Source organism: Cebus imitator, unplaced genomic scaffold (genome assembly GCF_001604975.1).
Source record: "Cebus imitator isolate Cc_AM_T3 unplaced genomic scaffold, Cebus_imitator-1.0 Scaffold30, whole genome shotgun sequence".
NCBI classification, from domain to species: Eukaryota; Metazoa; Chordata; class Mammalia; order Primates; family Cebidae; genus Cebus; species Cebus imitator.
Genome location: NW_016107345.1, coordinates 3,926,088 through 3,947,956, shown reverse-complemented (window position 1 = coordinate 3,947,956; position 21,869 = coordinate 3,926,088). Strand labels below are relative to the sequence as shown.

The 21,869-nt window shown below is 38.5% G+C and overlaps 1 protein-coding gene across 2 annotated transcripts in view; it reads right to left on the bottom strand.

Moving 5' to 3' along the window:
• PLS1 (plastin 1) overlaps positions 1 to 21,869 on the bottom strand; it is a 120,093-nt gene that overhangs the window by 43,157 nt on the left and 55,067 nt on the right. Inside the window, exons 2-4 of one of the 2 annotated variants that reach the window (XM_017523763.2) lie at positions 8,555 to 8,660; positions 3,113 to 3,276; positions 1,556 to 1,685 (exon numbers count right to left, since the gene is read on the bottom strand). In XM_017523763.2, coding sequence (XP_017379252.1) covers positions 1,556 to 1,685; positions 3,113 to 3,276; positions 8,555 to 8,624 — 364 coding nt within the window. In that variant the 5' untranslated portion in view covers positions 8,625 to 8,660. Of the gene's footprint in view, positions 1 to 1,555; positions 1,686 to 2,124; positions 2,254 to 3,112; positions 3,277 to 8,554; positions 8,661 to 21,869 lie in introns of those variants that run through there. The other variant, XM_037736838.1, reaches the window with a different exon arrangement.

The window sequence follows — 21,869 nt, the reverse complement described above, 5'->3', positions numbered from 1 at the left end:
ACACACTGGGGTCAGTTGGGGGGAAATAGGGGAGGGACGGTGGGGGGTGGGGAGCTGGGGAGAGATAGCAAGGGGAGAAATGCCAGATGTAGGTGACGGGGAGGAAGGCAGCAAATCACACTGCCACGTGTGTACCTATGCAACAATTTTGCATGTTCTTCACATGTACCCCAAAACCTAAAATGCAATAAAATAAATAAATGGGGAAAAAAATATCTGATGGATGGTTTAAGATGAGTCTAAATAAAGCACCTCAGTAAATGGAATAGAAAGGAAGTAACTTTTTATAGGGTTATAAGAGGAGGTTGGGATGGGAAGGAGCTTGTTGGGCAGAGAACCAAGTTTATAATAATCTAGGAGAAAAAAACAGTAAGTAACCATTCAGTTGTATAACAAAGCTCTGCCCTGTTTGGGATGGCTAACATTTCAGTTTAAACACTGGCAGAGGCATAGGATGAGGCTAAAATGTTGACTGGGACTGGGTTTTGAAGGGCAGTGCAATTAATGCTGCTGAGTCTGGCCTTGTATGTAACAACAGAGCCATAAAAATTTCTGGAGAGGAAAAAAAAAAAGAGTTATTGAAATGAAGAAAACAGCCCAACTTCTATGGAATTTTTCCTATTAAAAAACTGACAAAAATCGGCTGGGTGCTGCGGCTCATGCCTGTAATCCCCACACTTTGGGAGGCTGAGGTGGGCGGATCACCTGAAGTCAGGAGTTTGAGACCAGCCTGGCCAACATGGTGAAACCCCATCTCTACTTAAAAAATATATATATATTAGCCAGGTGTGGTGGCAGGCGCCTGTAATCCCAGTTACTCCGGAGGCTGAGGCCGGGATAATTGCTTGAACCTGGTTGATGGAGGTTGCAGTGAGCCAAGATCATGCCACTGCACTCCAGGCTGGGTGACAGAGCCAGACTCCATCTCAAAAAACAAACAAAAAAATGGACACAAATCTAGATACCAGCACTATACTTGGCCAGCACTATTCTTGGCCATCTTCATCATCTTCTCAACACATGGCTTCCAGTATGGGTATATTGATCTTTAGGTAGAAAATTTTGTTGGGTTATGCAGTGAGGAAAATAGGAAAGAACTTAAAAACATTCTACAGCTTCATTAGTACTATGTAAACATAAAAATAATTTAAGATTATAAATCCTTAAAAGAAATCATCCCCAGTTCTATCAGAGGGTAGCACATAATGAGTTGGCCTTCTCCATTGTTGCCCCAGTTCCTAGAATTCTAAACAACTGGAGTATAAACAACTTCCACTTTGTTGTTTATAATCTTTTTGATGTGGACTGAGCCTGACACACAGTAGGAACTCATTGATTTCAATGATTCTAGGATTTTTCATGTTGACATCTCTGAAACTAAGATGTATTTCAAATTTGATAACATGTTATATTGTGGTCTGCAGTATTTTTTTCTCCTCAATGGCACATAAAATAATGGTATGAATCACAATCAATGGCATCTTAGAACTGATTAAACATATCACTTAATGAATGAATCAGTGACTAAAAGATCAAATTTGGAGAAGTTATTTACCTGAATAAGAATGCTGTGTGCCCTCACTGGAAATAGATGAAGTTCCTCCAATAGCAGTAATCCCTTCCTTCTTGTTAATTATCTTTCGGAATGTTTTGCTGATATCTTTGCTTTTCAATTCTTGCATTAGCTGGAATGGAACATAAGTAAGATTGAGAATCAAACAGTCAATAAAAACCTGACAAGATGAAGAATACTTATTTAAACTTCTTTATTTGATATGACACCAAATTAAATACTAGTCTGTTGTATTTATTGCTTGTATATACAGATAACGTTCATCACTTTAGCAATAACACAAAATAGACAAATACTTGAACCCCAATCACTGGAATAAATTTTTTATAACTAAGCTTAAATTGAACACACTGAAATTATTATTCTTGACTTGCCATCTTTTACACTGACAATCTAAGAAATAACTAACTACATGCTAAAGATAAAAGAATGCCTTAATGAAGACATTTAGCTGCCTGAACATCTCAAATGTAATCATATTAAAATAAGTCAGCTCTTAGAGGAAATAACATAGGCTTACAGTTTCCCAATTACTTTCTCACTGGACTCACCAGAGATTGGCAAGACAGAATTCAGTCAGTTCTGCATGCAGCAAAGTGATTGTTGTTGTTATTGTTTTTTTTTTCCATACAAATCTGATCTTGTCACTTCACATTCTATTCTTCCCAAGTCATTTGGCTTCCTATTGCTTTTTGGATAAAAATAAAAATTCGACAGGCCCTTTGTGACCTGATTCTGACTTACTTCTCCAGCTACATTCCTTACCCTTACCATCTCAGCTCCAGCCACATAAACCTTTCATTTGCTTGAGAATATTTGCCATCTCTTAAGCCACAGGGCCTCTACACATGCTGTCATGTCTACCTGCCTCCCACATTATTCATTTTCCCACAATCCACTTGTATCCGTTTAACCTCTTTCTTCAGAACACATCATGGTCTTCACGCTGTAGAGATACCTCCCCTAAGTCCTTGGGTTATCCAGCCTCACCTCCAAATTCAATTCCCTCTACCACAAACTCTCACAGGACCTGTACCACTCTGTCATAGCAATTCTCATAGTTATCTTTTATCAACTTGTGCATTGTAGTCTTCCTCACACATATAAACTCCATGAAGGCAGGAGTCATGTTTCTTTTAACTCATCACATTACTCATAGTGCCTAGCAAAGTTTCTAGGAAGAAAAGAGCTAAAATACCTGCTTAATCAATAGAGAATGCAAAGCCAATTTATATTTCATAAATATTTATTCAATTATATTAATGGTCAATAAGCATTGAACTCTCCTGGTTATTCTAGGGAATGAATTACTATTATCTAAACCTGATTTCCATTCCAACAATTTGAGAATAATCTTTTTCCTTTGTTTTATGAATTAGTATGGAAATTATTTCAATAATAGTTATTGTCATCATCATCATTTTAAAGCAGTCCTTTTCCTGGCCTCTGAAGCTGGATCTAATCAAAGTTAGTGATGACATTACTACAATTCTGCTTCAAGAAAGATTATCAGTAGCCTGAAAGGATTAGATTACTTACTGACACAAACTCTTCAAAACTGATTTTGCCATCTTTGTTGCTGTCAGCAACTGACAGAATTTTCTCCACAATCTCTCGCACCTTGTAGCCAGGCAGAGGAAGGCTTGCTTCCTTAAACAGGTCTTGAAGTTCATAGTCACTGACATACCCACTATTATCAATATCTGTAAAGATATATCATCAAATAGGTTTTGTAATCTTTGTGGAAGATGTACACTAAGAAGGCCTTTTGGGAGGACTCATAGGCATGCAGACAGAGCCTTCCACATTTGTTTCACAGGTAACCTTTTTTCCTGTACCTGAACTGTACAGAATATGCTACATGCTTCATTTTAAAAACTCATATTTAAGCCATGCTTGGTAATCCCAGCTATTTGAGAGGCTAAGGTGAGGGGATTGTGAGAGCCCAGGAGCTCGAGGCTGTAGTGAGCTATGATCACATCACTGCCCTTCAGCTTAGGCAATAGAGTGAGACCCCCTCTCTAAAAAAAAAAAAGAAAAAGAAAAAAAAGCCTTTGTACATATTTAAATGGAGTTTATCCCCATAGATTTAGGGCCACCATACGTATTTTAAGGGTACTGTTGCTCTGATAGAAAACCCAGTTTTAGCACATGACTAAGCATCAGAGAAATAAGCATGGTGCAGAACTGGGCATGGTGGCTCACTCCTGTAATCCAGCACTTTGGGAGGCTGAGGGGTGAATCACTTGAGGTCAGGAATTTGAGATCAGCCTGGCCAACAGGACAAAACCCCATCTCTACTAAAAATACAAAAATTAGCCAGGCGTGGTGGCACACACTTGTAATCAAAGGTATTCAGGAGGCTAAGGTAGGAGAATCACCTGAACCTGGGAGGTGGAGGTGGCAGTGAACTGAGATTCTGCCACTGCACTCCACCCTGGGCAACAGAGCGAGGCTCCATCACAAATAAATAAATAAATAAAAAGAATAAGTATGGGGAAGTCACAGATAGCCAAAAAGGGAGTACCCACTCAGACCTTAACTTCTTGATGGAATTTAGAAAATGAATCTGCTGACCCCACATTCCATATAAAATATGTATGCTGTATAAAATACACATAAGGCATTTGTGTTCTGTGTTTCACTTGGTGGCAGTTCTGTTTCATCTGTCAATAATTCATTGCTTCTTCATTATGTATTCATGATACCATTATATATGCTGAATCATGCTTGATGTCATTTGAGATTAGGTGCTCAAGAAATTCACACCTATATTTGGATTTTGGGAAACAGGTTTCCAGGTGTTTTCATGTCATCATGGAGAGATTCCCTTCCCTGGGTTTTCCCTAGAGACTGGGTATCACTTCTTGACTCAGAACAAAGGCGACATAAAACACTTCTGCCCAAAGTTGACAGCAGAGCTTTGCATTGTTTTGTTTGTTGCCTAGATCCGCCTGTATAGGCTCTCTTTGCTCATCAGGTAATAACTGTTTTGTTTCCTATATTTCTTGTTCTTCTCAATAAAAGAGCTGCCATACTAACTGAATTAATGGTTAGGATAGAAACTTTTCTTTGGAACTCTCATATGAAAGTTTTAGAATTAATACTCTTCAGAGTGATAGAATATTTCTAAACCAGACCAATAACCAAAATACTGGCGTAATTGCAAAAGTCAGCTAGCAAGCTAAGTTGCTTGATACTGCAGTAATATTTCTTTATTTTAATTTAGAGAAAAATATAATTATTATTATTACATCACCAATTCAGAACTGTTTTCCATAATTCTGAAACATACACATGGATTACACTGGGTTACTTCTAAACCAGCACTATAGTAGGAAATATTTTTAAATAAACAAGACTGAGGGAGTTATCTGCCTAATAACTATCATGTTAAACTAACAAGAATAGTTAAGAGTTAGGATTCTGCAGATAGATCTGGGGGCTTAAGCTCCCAGCTCCATTCCTAGGTCCTCTGTTGTTTTGGTGTGACATGACAAAAACTAACAGAAACCATTTAATGAACACATATGCTTAGCCAAGCTACTTGTTCAGAACTTGACTTACCTTATCTCATGAAACTCTTACAACTTTGAGGTGGTTACTAATGTCATTCCCATTTTAAAGGTCAGGAAATAAAGGCTTAGGTTAAATAACCATAAACATCACAATTTGAAAAGAAAACAGGAATTTCTTACAACTCAACAACACAACAAACAACTTGATTCAAAAAACAGGCAAAGGGCTTGAAATGACATTTCTCCAAAGAAGATACACAATTGGCCAATAACAGAGATGCTAAATATCACTAGTCATTAGGAAAACACAAATCAAATGAGATACTACTTCCCACCCAGGAGAAGGGTTATTGTCCAAGAAACCAGAAAACAAGCATTAGTGAGGATGTGAAGAAAATGGAACCCTGGTACACCACTGGTGGGAATGTAAAATCATGCTTCCACTATGGAAAACAGTATGGCAGTTCCTCCAAAAATTACATATGGAATCATCATATGATGTAGCAATTCCGCTACTAGATGTACACTCAAAATAACTGAAAGCAGGGACTTGAACAGGTGTTTGTATATCCATGTTCACAACACTATTCACAATAGCCAAAAGGTGGAAGCAACCCAAATGGCCATCAATGAATGAATGGATAAGCAGAATGTGGCATATATATACACAGTAGCATATTATTCAGCCTTAAAAAGGGAGGAAATTCTGACACATGCTACAACATGGATGAACCTTGAGGACACTGTGTTAAGTGGAAAAAGCCAGTCACAAGAAGACAAATATTATGTTACTCCACTTATATGAGGTACCTAGAGTAGTCACATTCATACAGAAAGTAGGATGGTTACCTGGGGCTGGGGGAGCAGGAAGTGGGGAGTTACTGATTAATGGATATGGAGTTTCAGTTTGGGAAAGGGATGCTGGTGATGAATGTTGAACGATATGAATGTACTAATTGCTAATGAACTATACAGTTAAAAATGGTTAAAATGCTAAATTCTGTTATGTATATTTTACCACAATTTCAAAAAGAAACAATACTGAGAAATATTTTAACTCCCTCTTCTCCCCAGTGGCCCAAAAATACTCCATCTAATAAAATTGGATGGCCATGTCCCTCTGTCTCTGAGAAAAGTCGTGTGCTACAAATTAGCAGAGGGCTTTCTGAGTTCACAGAGTAGCAGTTTGTCTTGTAAATAAGGTCAGCAAGCACATAGCCTGCTAATGTTAGTACTTTGCTCAAACAGAACAAATTATCTTGCTGTCAAAATTGTTCCATCAAGGACCTGCTTCTGGGTTGGGGTTTTGTACTCAGCAGAGCAGCTCCCTCACTGACATCTATTGAAAGTCAGCCCTCAACACAAGGTTTCCTTAAAAAAAAAAAAAAAAATTGTTCCATCAGTGAATTGTTTATTCAAAATATCATTAAATAAATATTGCAAGATTATATTAGTATGTTCATGAGTCATAAAGATTAAAGTTGGTGGCCGAGCATGGTGGCTCACGCCTATAATTCTCAGCATCTTGGGAGGCCAAGGCGGGCAGATCACCCGAGGTCAGGAGTTTGAGACCAGCCTGGCCAACATGGCAAAACCCCATCTCTACTAAAAATACAAAAATTAGTTGGGCATGGTGGCACGCAACTGTAGTCCCAGCTACTCAAGAAGCTGAGGCAGGAGAGTCACTTGAACCCGGGAGGAGGTTGCAATGAGCCAAGATCGTGCCATTGCACTCCAGCCTGGGTGACACAGCAAGACTCCAACTCAAAAAAAAAAAAAAAAAAAAAGATTAAAGTTAGTGTGCGAAACAAAGCAAATATATTACTAATTCATTTATTTTACTAACACCTAGGTAAAACTTTTATTCAAGCTACTAAACTGCATCTATAAAATAACAGAAATACAGGCCAGACATGGTGGCTCATGCCTTTAATCCCAGTACTTTGGGAGGCCTAGACGGGTGGATCATGAGGTCAGGAGTTCATGACCAGCCTGACCAAGATGGTGAAACCACATCTCTACTAAAAATACAAAAATTAGCTGGGCGTGGTAGTGGACATCTGTAATCCCAGGTACTCGGGAGGCTGAGGAAGAGAACTGCTTGAACCTGGGAGGCAGAGGTTGCAGTGAGCTGAGATTGCACCACCGCACTCCAGCCGGGGTGATAGAGCAAGACTGTCTCAAAAACAAAAAAAATTAAGTAACAGAAATATCAAATTACGAGACACATTTTTATTACTTCCTGTGTTTCAATGCTTGAAATGAGCAGAACGTATCAACAATTGCCCAATTTTTATCTTGAAAAGACTCTGGGCATTACATACAATTCTCTATAAAATGTATGATTGTTTTCTGAAAATTGTACCATATTCATACAATGCTCTAATGACAAATATGCCATTCCTAGGGAGAAATGGAAGAGCCCAGAGATTTGCAGAATTTACTTTATTTCACAGCAATGATTTGTAAAACATGAGACTCCTGAGTTTTATGGGGTTTTTTTTGAGTGCTTTATTTTTTAAACTTGTATCTTTTTCTTTGTATGGATCTATAAAACTCATTCTACATTATATTTTATTCACATTAATTTTAGTCATTATTAGGTTTGTGAGAAATCTAAGCACAAGATCAACGGTGATCATTTTCTCCTCCCTGATCCACTATATGACTGTTTTTCATGGAGGGCTGTATTACACTAGAGAAGGAGCTTGATGAGTAAGGGGCAAACGTGGTGGTGTCATTGTCCCACTGTCTATTCACTGTGCTCACCTTTCACTGGGTTCACCTTTCACTTGTGTGCATTTGCAGACTAAAGCAAAAAATGGTATTTATATTCTCCTTGTTTACCGTGGGTTTCCTAAGAGCAAACTGCAGAAGAATTGAGATCCAGTATGAGGAAAATTTTTTGGAAGAAAAATACAAAACTGTCAAAATGATAATGTCATAAAGACAAAACATTAAATGGCTATAAAAAGCGAAAGAAGAAAAATAAGCATACAGCCTTTAAAAACAATACTTTCTAAATTATGCATGAGGGAGAAGGAAAATGAGACATATGGCATTTAAAACAATACCAAGATTTTAAAAATATTCTGCATGAAGTCAGAAAGTGTTATTGTTAGTGACAGGGTTCATTTTATACACAAGGAAGTATTTTTATATACTTTTTCCTCTGTAATAAGGATACCATGTTATGTGTATTCAGTTACATCATCATTCATTAACCTGGATTATTCTCTACAAAGAAATGATCAAAGAACTCAAAGTCCAATTCACCTAGAAATTCAAGCCAGTCTTAGCTTATCTTTCAGAAAGAAAGAAGCCAGTGAAACCTAGACAGAAAAAAAAGGAATAAATCTGGAGGTAATTGGGTGGTGGTAGATGAAATAAAGGTATTGTTCCATTCCTGAAGTCTGACATCAATCAGACCAGTAATATCGTATTTACTTTTTCTCAAGCATACCTATTTTATTAAATGCTTCTTGTAGTTCTTCAAGCTCCTCCCGAGAAATGGTAGTAGTGCTGTTTTCCATCTTTGAACAGAAAAGACTATCTTCAGGTCTTTGTATCTAGAAAAAGCAATATTATATATATAAAAAAAAAAAGAACATGAAGCCTTTGGAAATATTTATCTAAGCAATATAAAGTAAACAGGAAGTCTCATTCTCTAGATGGAATTATCTATGAGCTCTGGCTGACAAAGAACAAATAGGAGTAGGTCCCCCTGGTAACACTCCCTCAGCACAGACCAGCCAAACTATAACTGAGACTCAGTAAGGGGAAGAAACACCTGGCTTTCATACCTTGAGCTTTTACACAGAAATTTCTCAAAAGCCGAATTAATTAATATTAATTTCTATTTGCATTTTACCCCACAATTTCAGGAAAATAAACATTGCATTTCAAGTTTGAGAAAAGTATAGCATTTATAAATATACAACATAAGCACAGAAAGTAAAATTTTTAAAGACACGAATAATGCCCACAAAAAAGGTAAAGTTAGAGTCTGCTTATCTTAGAATGGATTTGTGGTTTTAACACTCAGCTTTACAATATCCAACCATTGCCACACCTCCCACTACCCTGTGTGAGGTCTCTGAGGGTCTGTGGGTTCCTATCTTTTTTGTGGGATGATTGTCGATTGTGGCTCACTGCAGTCCCAAACTCCTAGGCTTAAGTGATCCTCCCACCTCAGCCTCCTGAATAGCTAGGACTATAGGCATGCACCACTGTACCCAGCTAATTTTTTAAGTTTTTTGTAGAGACAGGATCCTACTTTGTTGTACAGGCTGGTCTTGAACTCCTAGCCTCAAGTAGTCCTCTTGCCTTGGTTGAGTGGGGCCCTTCTTATTCTGAGTAGGTAAGACAAACTAAAAAGGAAAAAATGATGTAAAACTGGGCTATAAGAAAAGTCACAAGGTGGCATGTGTTCATTGCAGAAAATAATTGATAACAAATGTCCCAAACAGAAAATTAATATTACTCATAATCCTACTATCCAGAAACAGCGACAAATATCTTTTCCTCATCTTTATCCTTCTGACCTACTTTCAAAGCACATGTGTACCTTTTCTTGGGGCGAGAACAATGTGACCATACTATATTATTTTGTACTAACACATTGTCACTATGTTTTCATGCTGTTCATCAACATAATGCTTAATGGCTGCATATTACTATATCATAACTTATTTGGTAAGTCCCCTCTTTCAGAGTATTTGCACTACTTCTAATTTTTCATTACAAATTATGCTTCAATGAACATCCTTGCAGATAAATCTTTGTTCTTCTTCATGTTTCTTCTGTGTGATAAATATCTAAAAGTAGAATTACTTACATTTTTAAGACTTCCAATATCTAGCAATGTAACTCTCATTTTTTTAAGTGAAAGCAAGTTTATTAAGAAAGTAAAGGAATAAAAGAATGGCTACTCCACAGAGCAGCTGCAACTCTTATTTTTAAAATACATTAGTGGCTTGTCTATTCAGTGTAAAACTAAAGATGAATACAAATGATACTGTATTCCTCATATATACCTAGTTCTATCAGACAGTTAATATGTGCCTCAGGAAATAAGTGAAAGCAAGTGCTTTATAAAAGCAGCTAAGTGGAAAATCCTTTTTTTAAATATACTTTTATATACTTGTATTTATATAGAAGGTTCAATATCATCCCTAATTTTTTAGTGAAGCACACCAATTTTCAAAATAATTTATTCACTGAAAATTATCATTGATCATTGAAAAATTATAGTAAACTGTGTGAAGCCCTCTAAGAGTATGGTTCATTTGTGATATGTACACAAATTTATTCAGGAATTTTGATGTTCTTTCAAAATCACTGATTTCTATCTCTTACAATTTTTCTGGAGCCTGGTTCTAATTAAATGTGCAATTAAATCTTTTGGTCTTGTTTTAAATACAGTATTGTCTTCTATTTAATTCTACACTTAAAAAAAAAAAGTCTAAAGAGCTCAAGTCAGTAGAAAAAGGAGTAAATGGAAGTCATCTTACTCCCCAGATGCAGTTTCTTACATGTTAGCATTAAATACTCATTTCATTGAATTCTCACTGTTAGAAGGCTTTACTATATTTAAAACTATTACAGGCATACTTATTTTGTGTTTAAAGAGATTAAATCGGTTTTTTTAGGACTCGTTAAGCATAATTCCCTGGGTCTGCAAAATGCTACTTGTGTCATGGCTGGCTTTGAATCTCTGAGGTTTCAGTCATCCTGTATATCCTTTCCTGTATTCAAAATGTGTTCTATTCCTTGCCTCAAGTTTTAAAAATAGTGACCCAATTTTAGCATTTGCACTCCACAGAAAGGCTGCAAATTAACAGTATTTGTGTTGACCTTGCATTTGAAACTATGAAAATAAACTTGGGGTTATAGTCTTTGCACATGCCTATTCAAATTTATATCATTTGTTAATTACATAAAATATTTTTAGTCTCCTGTAATCAGGCAAAAGCAACATGTATACTTATCAGAAAAGCAATTTACCCATACAACATTGTTTCCTATCTTTAAAGTTTTGTTTTTATAGCTAATAAGTGTAAAGATGTTGCTTTGAATCCTTTGTCATTAAAATGAAACAAATAGAAAAATATAAAAGGGTCTTCAAGATACACAGTCAGCTCCTAACTTACAATGATTTGACTTAGAATTTTTCAACTTCACAATGGTGCGGAAAGTTACACACAATCAGCAGAGAGCAGTATGATACTCTCAACATGCTGGGCAGAGGTAGTGAGCCACGGTCAGCCACAGGATCACAAAGGTGAACAACCATTACTCTCCATTTACCATGTTTTCAAAGTTTTGCCCAACTTTAGGCTACTGTAAGCATTCCAAGCATGTTTAAGGTAGGCGAGGCTAAGCTATAAGGTTCAGTAGATTAGGTGTACAAAATGCATTTTTGACTCACGATGGGTTTATTGGAATGGGACTCCTCTGTAAGTTAAGAAGCATCTGTAATCTCAAAAGAACAAAGCAAGATGCAGAAAACTAAGTGTGGCAGGAGGAAGGAGACTGATGATATCAGTTTTATGTTTGTAAAACGTTTTCTGGAAGGATACAAAAAAATGGTAACAGTTGTGATTTTCACCCTGCTAGTCTCATGGTAATTTTGAGTTGTTTCTACTGCCTTTTTCCCTGAAACTGTTCTAAGAAGGGTTTAAGATTCTGTCAATCATAAAGAACTGCTCTAACTTTGGAAAACTTTTAAAAGTCTCAAGGAAGAAATTTGAGGGAGGATAAAAGATCAAATCCAATTTTATCTAAATTGAAAAAAGTCTCTTTTAGAATGTGCTTCTTTAACTTTACAAATATATATTTGGTTGTGTCATGGTACACTTGAGGATCAGGCGAGGAAAAAATAGGCTTTAATTGGTGAAAGAAGGTTCTACTTAGAATGATTGTGCTTAAAGAAAAGTGGAAGAGGAACTGATCTTCTAGGAGAAATGGAGAATTGGAGGCAGAGTGGGAAGAGGCTTATTCTTCATTATACGCTTTTTGTATTCAGTTTTTTACTATCAGTCTACCAAAACAAATAACTGAAAAACAAGAAAAACAAAGGCAATTTTGGTAAAAGATTGTTTTAAAATGAAACAAATACTGCTGAAGGTACACATTACTAGATACTGATAAATAATGATAAAATTATATATACAGTACCTGTATGTGACCATTTTAAATAAGAGCACCTATATATCTTTACAAAGCAAAATCTATGATTAAAAGATTGAAATAATTTATAGCTTTCCACAAAGGTACCTTTTCATTTCCCAGCTATTCTATTTTCCCACCTTCCACAGTGGCCCTTTCACTTGAAATTCCGACTTCTCAAGCTAGCCCCTGACTTAGGTCAGCCAGCTTTTCCTCTATCCATCCTCCAAAATTTCCTTTTTCCCTTATTCTTCCTCACCTAAAAATATAAAATGTAATGGCAAATCTTTACTGAGGGCTTTCAGTGGGTTGGGAACTGTGCTAACCTCCTCACATACATGACCTTACTACGCATTCATCTGCTCTACTGATGGTACCAGTATCATCCCTTAAAAATGTATATTTGAGGCCTACAGAGATAAGGTGACCTGCCCAAGGAAGGTAGATGAAATAAGAGATTCAAAAGCAAATCTTTTCCTAGTGCCCAAGTTCTCAAGTTCTACATGTAGTTCAATTAGGACTCCTACATTAGTTTTAAAGAAGGGAATGATGGCTACTTAACACTAAAGTGTGAATAACCAGTAAACCAGGCCCTTAAAATGTTAATTCTTCCAACTATATTTACATTACTATTTAATCAATATTTATACATTAGCAAGATAAATGAATCACATGTTTCTCAAAAATATACTAAATGAAAAAAGCAAACTGCTAAAGTATACATACAGCATACTATTTGTTGTAAATTATAAAAACACAAAATATTATATGTGTTGCTTATGATGCCATACATATGTAGTAAAACCAAACACACATGAGAATAACACAACAAATTCAGAATAGCGTTTTTTTTTTTTTTTTTTGGAAAGGAAACTTCACTTTGTCACCCAGGCTGGAATGCAGTGGCATAATCTCAGCTCACTACAGCCTCTGCCTCCCAGGTTCAAGCAATTCTCCTGCCTCAGTCTCCTGAGTAGCTGGGATTACAGGCGCCCACCACCATATCTGGCTAATTTTTATTTTTTTATTTTTAGTAGAGACAGTTTCACCATATTGGTCAGGCTGGTCTCGAACTCCTGACCTCAAGTGATCTGCCAGCTTCAGCCTCCCAAAGTGCTGGGATTACAGACATGAGCCAATGTGCCCAGTCTGTTACATCATTTTTAAAGAGATAGTTGAAGCAATTATGGCAAAATGTATATCTGCTCAATCTAGGAAGTGAGTACATGGACATAGGTTATACTGATTCTGTACTTCAGTCTTTTGCTTTAAATAATTCATATTATAAAAAAATATTCTTACTCATAAGTTTAAGGCATTATAAAAAATTATTCTTAAAGAGAAAAAAGAACGCTTCTTAATACAAAGCCACAAGCCACTAATAAAGGAAAATCGGGCCATAAAAATAATAAAAAATAAAATTGACCAAGAATATGTTTTTTAACAGGGGAAATTGTACCAAGGCTTTGGGAAACTTCTTTTAAGTACTTCAATCTTGAACAATTAAAATAATTAATATTATTGTGGCACAATAATTTATTGAAATGTTAAATTGTGTTTATTCTTTTTCCTCCTCAATTAAAGCAGTAACACTTTCTTGTCTGAGGGACTCTGGCAGCAAAGAAGGCAGAACCAGTCTAGAATCTCTCAGCCTTTAGGAAGAAGCATGAACCTGCCAGAGGGCTTACTTAGGTTGGATATCCTGGCAATGGAGTCAGGGGGAAGAGGCCACCTCTGAGAAACCACTAGATGAGGAAGGCAGAGAGAGGGAAAGATTGCCCCCACAGGGAGGAAGGGAAATCTGTGGGTGCTGCTTGTTGCCCTAGGGGTGGCAGGTGCAACAGAACCTCACCAGAAAGAATCTGCAGACTAAGCCAAGGGGTGTTTCCCAGGTAGCCACTGAAGATTGATGATGGGGAATAGAAGTGATTCCTCTCAGCCTTTTGTTCTATATTAGACCCCAGGAAAACAGAGGCTGAGGGGCAGATCCCAGCTGCATGAGAAAGACTTGGCAGTATTTGGGTAGAATGAAGCATGACAATAAAAATAAAGTTGCTTGAACGAATATCAAGAAATGTGATATTTCTTTTATCTGACTTTTATGAAAAAAGCCTTGATAGTGTTTCTCTGGAGAACTGACTTGGATCAGAGGTTCCAGAATATTTCAGTATCTCTGGGGAGTAGAAGTTCTACTGGTAACCCATGTCTTCCTCTCCTTCTTTGCAAATTATTCTCTCTCTCACCGCAGCCCTTCCCTTTTCCTATGTTACTTCCTATTTTCAGTCCTCCATTACAAGTTTAAAGATCACAAGGTCACTGAAACACATCACTATGTGTAAAAAAACCCAGGAGGCGGAGGTTGCGGTGAGCCGAGATCGCGCCAAAAAAAAAAAAAAAAAAAAAAAAGAGCGAAAAAAAAAAAAAAAAAAAAAAAAAAAAAAGAACAGCTAAGAAATAGTTGAAGAATTTTCCTTCTAGTGTAAAGGAAAACCTGGAAAATATTTTCATCTATATGTCTAGAAATTTCCTTATTCAACCACATTTCACAACAGGGAGCTGTATCATTCATTTTGGACAAAGTAAGCATTCACATTCCAAATCAACCTGTCTAGTTTTTATCAGATTTTCTTTAGTTAATTGGAATGTCTACTGACCCCTGAATATTTTTAAGTGGCTAGGTGCGGTAGCTCACACCTGTAATCCCAGCACTTTGGGAGGCCGAGGCAGGCCGATCACAAGGTCAAGAGATCAAGACCATCCGGGCCAACACGGGGAACCCCATCTCTACTAAAAATACAAAAATTAGCCGGGCGTGGTGGCATGTGCCTGTAGTCCCAGCTACTCAGGAGGCTGAGGCAGAAGGATCACTTGAACCCAGGAGGCAGAGGTTGCAGTGAGCTGAGATTGCACCACTGCGTTCCAGCCTGATGACAGAGCAATACTCTCTAAAAAAAAAATGTGTGTGTGTGTGTGTGTGTGTGTATATCTTAAAAAAAGTTAGCCAGGCATGGTGGTAGACACCTATAGTCCTAGTTACTTGAGAGGCTGAGGCGGGAGGATCACTTGAGCCCAGGAGTTTGAGGCTGTAGCGAACTATGATCGTGCCATTGCGCTCTACCCTGGGCAACAGAGCAAGACACTGTCTCAAAAAGATAATTTTTTGGTAAACTTTTTCCTAATCATTTTCGAAAGGAGTTAATGATATAGTCTTCATTCTTCCCTAGGTGAAGCTTTTAAGCTCTGATCCTCTTGTGCAAACACTAGATATATAAACAAAGAAATCTTCTAGCGAAGCAGAGAACAGAGAAGACTTACCAACATCCCCTCCCTACTGCCTCACCACACAGGCCACCACCATGGTCATCTCTATGAGCAGCCACGGTCATTATATTCCCGTGCATTTGCAGTTTGGGACTGGCCTTCAGTGGCAGTTAGACTTACCATCAAGACTTTTCTACTATTTACTTAAAAGCCCCTTGCTGGGGGCTACATATTGGAGCTTTTAAGTAAATAGTAGAAAAGTCTTGGAGTTTAAATTCATTAATTCATGTATACAACAAATACATCCTATTTGGCTGGGCTAAATGAAGATATAAAGATGAGTAAGAATCAGTTTCTCTGAAAACTATACTCAATATAGTGCTTATCAGGTTCAACTGTAAATGCCTGAAAAGTTTAATCAAAATTGATTTTTTTGTAAATAGTATAATCTTATGATTATTACTCTTTGATGAACAAATTAGAATCATCTTCTAATTCACTTTCTGTTTAAATCTGGATATAAAGGGGTCTCTTATTATACTATACACCACTTATTATTGTAGTTATTCAGCATATATCATATATGGCTTTTGGATTAGCAGTTTCTGAACTACAGCCAGGTGTGGTGGCTAACACGTGTAATCTCAGCACTTTGGGAGGTTGAGGTGGACAGATCACTTAAGCTTAGGCGATGGAAACCAGCTTGGGCAACATGGCAAAACCCCATCTCTACTAAAAAAAAAAAGTATAAAAATTAGCCGGGCATGGTGGCTTACGCCTGTAGTCCCAGACGCCCTGGTGGCTGAGGTGAGAGGATTGCTTGAGCACAGAAGGTGTAGGCTGCTGTTAACTCCAGCCTCAGCAACAGAGCCAGACCATCTCAAAAAAAAAATTTCTGAACTAACTGTAACCAGTGCAATTGTATCATATGGAGTGGTGATGTAAAAAGAAGGCTAAAAGGGGTGGGTGAGAAAATGCATATGTGCACGTACACTCACATGCATGAGTTTAAGAGAAAACAAGAATAAGAGAAACACAAAGACCAAAGACTTGAAGAAAACAGAAACATGTTCTTGGAAAAGCATTTGGTATGAGAAGGATTCACGCTGCAGCAAAATTATCCCTTTTTTCATTAAAGCTCAGTACAAGTCAGGGGCAGCAGTTACCAGAATATCAATGTAAAAACATACAGTGAGTCAGCAAATTTTTGGTGAAGAAAAATATGGACGTGGACCCAAAAAAAGGCTATACACGAGGACTTAGAAGAAATAACTTTCCCAAGGAAAGACAACATATTGAAGCCAAAGCTGCTGGTACCACAGCTCTGACTTTACTTTCTAATACATGGGATTTGGTCACTCAAGCACAGAGGTTCAAATGTTATTTGACTTGTGCAACTGAATGAGGGTGCAGAGTTAGATTTGCTTATTGAATGGTTAAATCAGCATGCCAAAAACAACAACAACATAGTCTCTTCTCACAAGGCCCTTATCCCAGAGTTCTCTCCATTATCCATGGTTAACACCAAACAGGCAGTATTCAGTTTTGAAACCCAAACACTTCAAATGGTCACTGAGGAAGTACATATGGAAGGGATGCCCTAGGCAAAGAGGGACAATGTGAAACGTGTGCCTCACTTTGGTCCCCCGGCCACCTACCCTGTGCCCTCGGCTCCACTCAGATTGATGCACTAATGGATTTGCCGTGCCTTTGAGGACAAGGGTACTGCTCCCTCACTGCAGCCTGTCCAAGGAGCATGAAAATCCTTGCCTCTTTTCTAACAGAGCCAAGGTTAGCAAGTTTTCTCAGCTGAAAAATAGGAAACTAGATTAAAAGTATATATAAAAGGTGCAAAGTAGGATTTACTAACCGTCACACAATAAAAGGTATCCATAGGTGACTGACTGGAACTATTTGTAGGGGTGAAAGAAAGGGAATGACTTAGTCTCCAGTTCTTTCCTGAAGCCTCAAGTCCTCTCTAAATCCAACTCTGGGTGAATGTAGGTAACTTGTAAGCAGAGGAAATTAGAATCTACAAAGTAGGAATCATCAGTTCTTCTAAGGACCTGCTGAACAGTGATGCCCCATGGCCCCAAGCTCAGCAACACTTCCAATCTACAGCCATGAACATTCTTCCTGATTCCTGAAGTCCTGGATGAAGAAAGAGGCCCCTTACTATTTGACTCCCCAATCTACCCCTTCCCTAATGTGTCCATAATGCCTGTCCCCTGGAAATCCCATCCAGGTCTCTAAGCCTACAAGGGCCAGGCAGGGAAAGTCACAAATGTGATTCAGGCCTGGTAGGGGGTGGAAAGGGCTCTGAAAGGGGGCAGCCACTGCTGAGCTCCAGTGGACTGCTGCCAAGAGGAATGGGGCCCAGGGTTGCTAGATCTTCTGATTTTTCAAGGGAAGTCAGAGATCCATATTTTTATGTGAAATACGATTTTTAAACTTCGGCAAACAATTTGAATTATAATAAAGCACTGTGTGTGCCAGATGAGTCCTGCAGCCTATTAAGTTTGGTTCCTCACCTTCTTGATTCTGTTCATTCACTGGCCTCCCATGGGGCCTTGATGGAAATGCTGTGTGTTTCTTTAGAAACACTCCCATCAGCTGGGGACAGGGGCATGTGCCTGTAGTCCCAGCTACTCAAAAGGCTAAGGTGGGAGCATTGCTTGAAGCCAGAAGTTTGAATCCAGCCTGGGCAAGACAATGAGGCCCTGTCTCCATGTCTCTCTCTCTCTCTCTCTCTCTCTTTTTTTTAATGAGCTTGTTTTTCTTTTGTTGTTTTTTTTTTTTAACAGAGTTTGGTTCTTGTTGCCCAAGCTGGAGTGCAAAGGCGTGATCTTGGCTCACTGCAACCTCTGCCTCCTGGGTTCAAGCGATTCTCCTGCCTCAGTCTCCAAAGAAGCTGAGATTACAAGTGCCCATCACTATGCCCAGCTAATTTTTGTATTTTTGTTTTTTAGTAGAAATGGGGTTTCAGTATGTTGGCCAGGCTGGTCTCGATCTCCTGACCTCAGGTGATCCACACTCCTTGGCCTCCCAAAGTGCTGGGATTACATGTGTGAGCCATTCTGCCTGGCCCTGTCTCCATCTCTTAAAATAAAAGAGAAAAGAAAAAGAAACATTCCCATCAAATTAGTTCACTGAGGGCCAGAAGAAAACATTTGTCTCATAATTTGTCAAAACCCAACCTCAGTTTTATACCACTCATCATATCCCTGAAACCAATAAGGGGCATTTCCAACTGTCACCTCCTCTGAAAGATGAGGGGCCAGCAGGGCACAAGCCTATTAACCACAGAGTCTTTCCCCACTCAGGCACTGGGCCTGTCCAGCATCCCAGGATCTTTTTCTTCTCATTTAGTATTTATATCCCTACCTCCCCTACTCCTACTCCCACTTTAGGCCTTCCCTGGCTCTCTGGGAAAATTCAACACTTGAGTAACCCAAGGCCCCGTGATTATAATGTTACAGTATTAACACTTCAGGTATAATTTCCTCAACATGTTTTGTTTTCTCCTTCAGCAACTATTTCCCTTCTTCTGGCAACAGTCCTAACCTTACTTCTGACGTTCTACCTGTAATGATAAATCTACGCCGTTTTTGGATAAGGCTCCAGGTCCAAGCCACGCAGCACATCATATTCCCTGACTACAGTCATTTTGCTTTAAGAGCAGGCATAACACTGAGCCGGACCCAACAAGACATAACAAGGTTTTTGTGAAGTACGCTATAATGAGAGTCCACATGATCCCCTGAACCAGAGAGGAAGTAGAGGTCAGGGGAGCTCAGCCATCATGCCTCTAACAAAGAGAGAACACAAGGCTAAGAAGAAGCCAAAACCATACAAAAATTAGCTGGGGATGGGGGCAGGCACCTGTAGTCACAACTTCTTAGGAGGCTGAGGCACAAGAATCACTTGAACCTGGGAAGAGGAGGTTGCAGTGAGCAGAGATCATGCCACTGCACTCCAGCCTGGGTGACAGAGCGAGACTTGGTCTCAAAAAAAAAAACAAAACAGCAGCAGCTGCAGCCAAAACCAACACTGCAGAAGACAAACAGCAAAGACAAGACATATTCTGGCAGGTTTGTCTGAGTCCTGATTTCCACTGTTTTGTTGTTGGTGGTGGTGATGGTGGTGGTGGTGGTGGTTACTCAAAAAAATTTATTAAAAGCCATTTAAACTGGGTTCTATTGCTTTCAGCAGCAAGTGTCTAAATATACAGAGAGCAAAAACAGACATAATCTACATGAACAAAATGGGAGGGAAGTCACTTCCTCAAAGGATGGAGAATATTTGGGCATTCTTAATTGGGAAAGAAAATTAACTATAATTATGTTTTCCAAATAAGTTTATATCTAGATAAAAGGTATTACTTTGGTCATGATTTGTATTTTACCACCACCTCACCTAATTCCAGAAATTCAGTGCATCAGTGAACCACAGAAGTCAGTTTATAGTTGCTCCCACATTGATCAGCAGTATTAAAGATTATATTCATAGCCTAAAGGTCTCTAGACCTTTGACTTCTTTGTACTTTTTCTTCCCTTTCCCTTTATCCAGAAAAATTCTTCCTATTCACTTTTTTTTTTTTAAAGACAGAATCTCCCTGTTGCCCAGGCTGGAGTTCAGTGGCACAATCTCAGCTCACTGCAGCCTCCTGAGTTCAAGCGATTCTCCTGCCTCAGCCTCCCTAGTAGCTGGGATTACAGGCACAAGCTACCATGCCTGGCTCATTTTTTGTATTTTTAGTAGAGATGGGGTTTTACCATGTCAGTCAGCCTGATCTCAAACTCCTGACCTTGTGATCTTCCTGCCTCAGCCTCCCAAAGTGCCAGGATTACAGGTGTGAGCCACCATACCTGGCTTTTTTTTTTTTTTTCTCTTAACATAGGTCTCACTCTGTTGCACAAACTGGAGTGCAGTGTCATGATCATGGTTCATTGCAGCCTCAAACTCCAGGGCTCAGGTGATCCATCTCAGCCTCCCAAGCAGCTGACACTACAGGCATACACCACCAAGCCCGCTATTAAATTTTAATTCGCCTTCAGTTAAAGATGACAAAGTGAGTAGTAATACATTATGAGAAATGGGCAGGTCTTTCTGGCATGAGGCAGGGCAGGGCAATTTAGCTGCAATGACATGCAAAGTCAATAAGTCATTAAAATCAGGAAACTTCTAAAGTATTGCATATAGAGAGAAAAATGCAATTTACTTAGTATCTAAGAATAAAAAATAGGTATGTCCAAGATGTTAGCAGATTTAGCCAACATCCTACCAAAAACGGGTACACTGAGCAGCAAGTCTCTTGAAGTTAGCTAGATTTCCAAAGTGGTGCCTGACCCAGATCTCAGTGAGACTCACACTATCATTTGCTGTGTGGCATGATAAAGTACTTTCAAAGCACAAAGGGATCAAGAAAGATGTGTGGCAGCCAGGAATTCAGGAGTGAATGAAGCTGAAAAAAATCAAAACTCTCCATTCATTTTCATATAGGCATTTTTATACATAGGCAGATATCTAACATAGTTACAGCTTCTCAAAAGAATGGGCCTGAAATAAACCTTATGTAGGAACATTAGAAATAAGAGCTTCTTTATCAAATCTATTTGTTGCTTGTATTATTGTTTTGAAGTTCCAGTTGACAATAATGGTGTCACTATACTGCTGCTCATAATCACACAAACTGCCTAATTCTCTATTTCCAAATCCTGGAGGAGGAAAATATTCCAAAAGCTGATGCCTCCCACAACTGAATTTTCTCATCTTTTTTAGTTTGCTCCATTAAACTATACTTCAAACAATTTCCTTCATGAGATCACAGCTTCAACAATTTTAGTTAAATCTTTACCTACAGACTCCAATCCTTTCCTGTAACAATCCTGATTTCCCACTACATCTTGAAAAAGGCCTTCCCTTTCTCCTGAGACCTCTTCTGTATTGTTCTACAACTTTCCTTTATGCTATTTCCTGTCTCTAGAAACTCTATTCTCCCACAGTCAAATCTTTACCCCAACTCAGAGCAAAGCTCAACTTCCACCATGAATTTTTTTCTTCATTGCCCTCATTTCATTTCAGCACAGATTTATTGAGAACATCTAAGGTGCTGGGTGTTCTGCCAAGTGTTGGAGGCAATCAAATGGTGACTCACACACAGACCTGACTCTCAAGGAGTTTACAATTTAGTAAGGGAGTCAATGAACCAAAGATGACAGCAATGGCAAATATGTGACTCCCTTACCCACTGGAGACATCCCTCACCAATGGCAGTTCTTTCTCACTGAGCCTTGAGAGGTTCAGGATCCCTTTTCCAACACAGTCCTCCACACAGCCCCTACTAA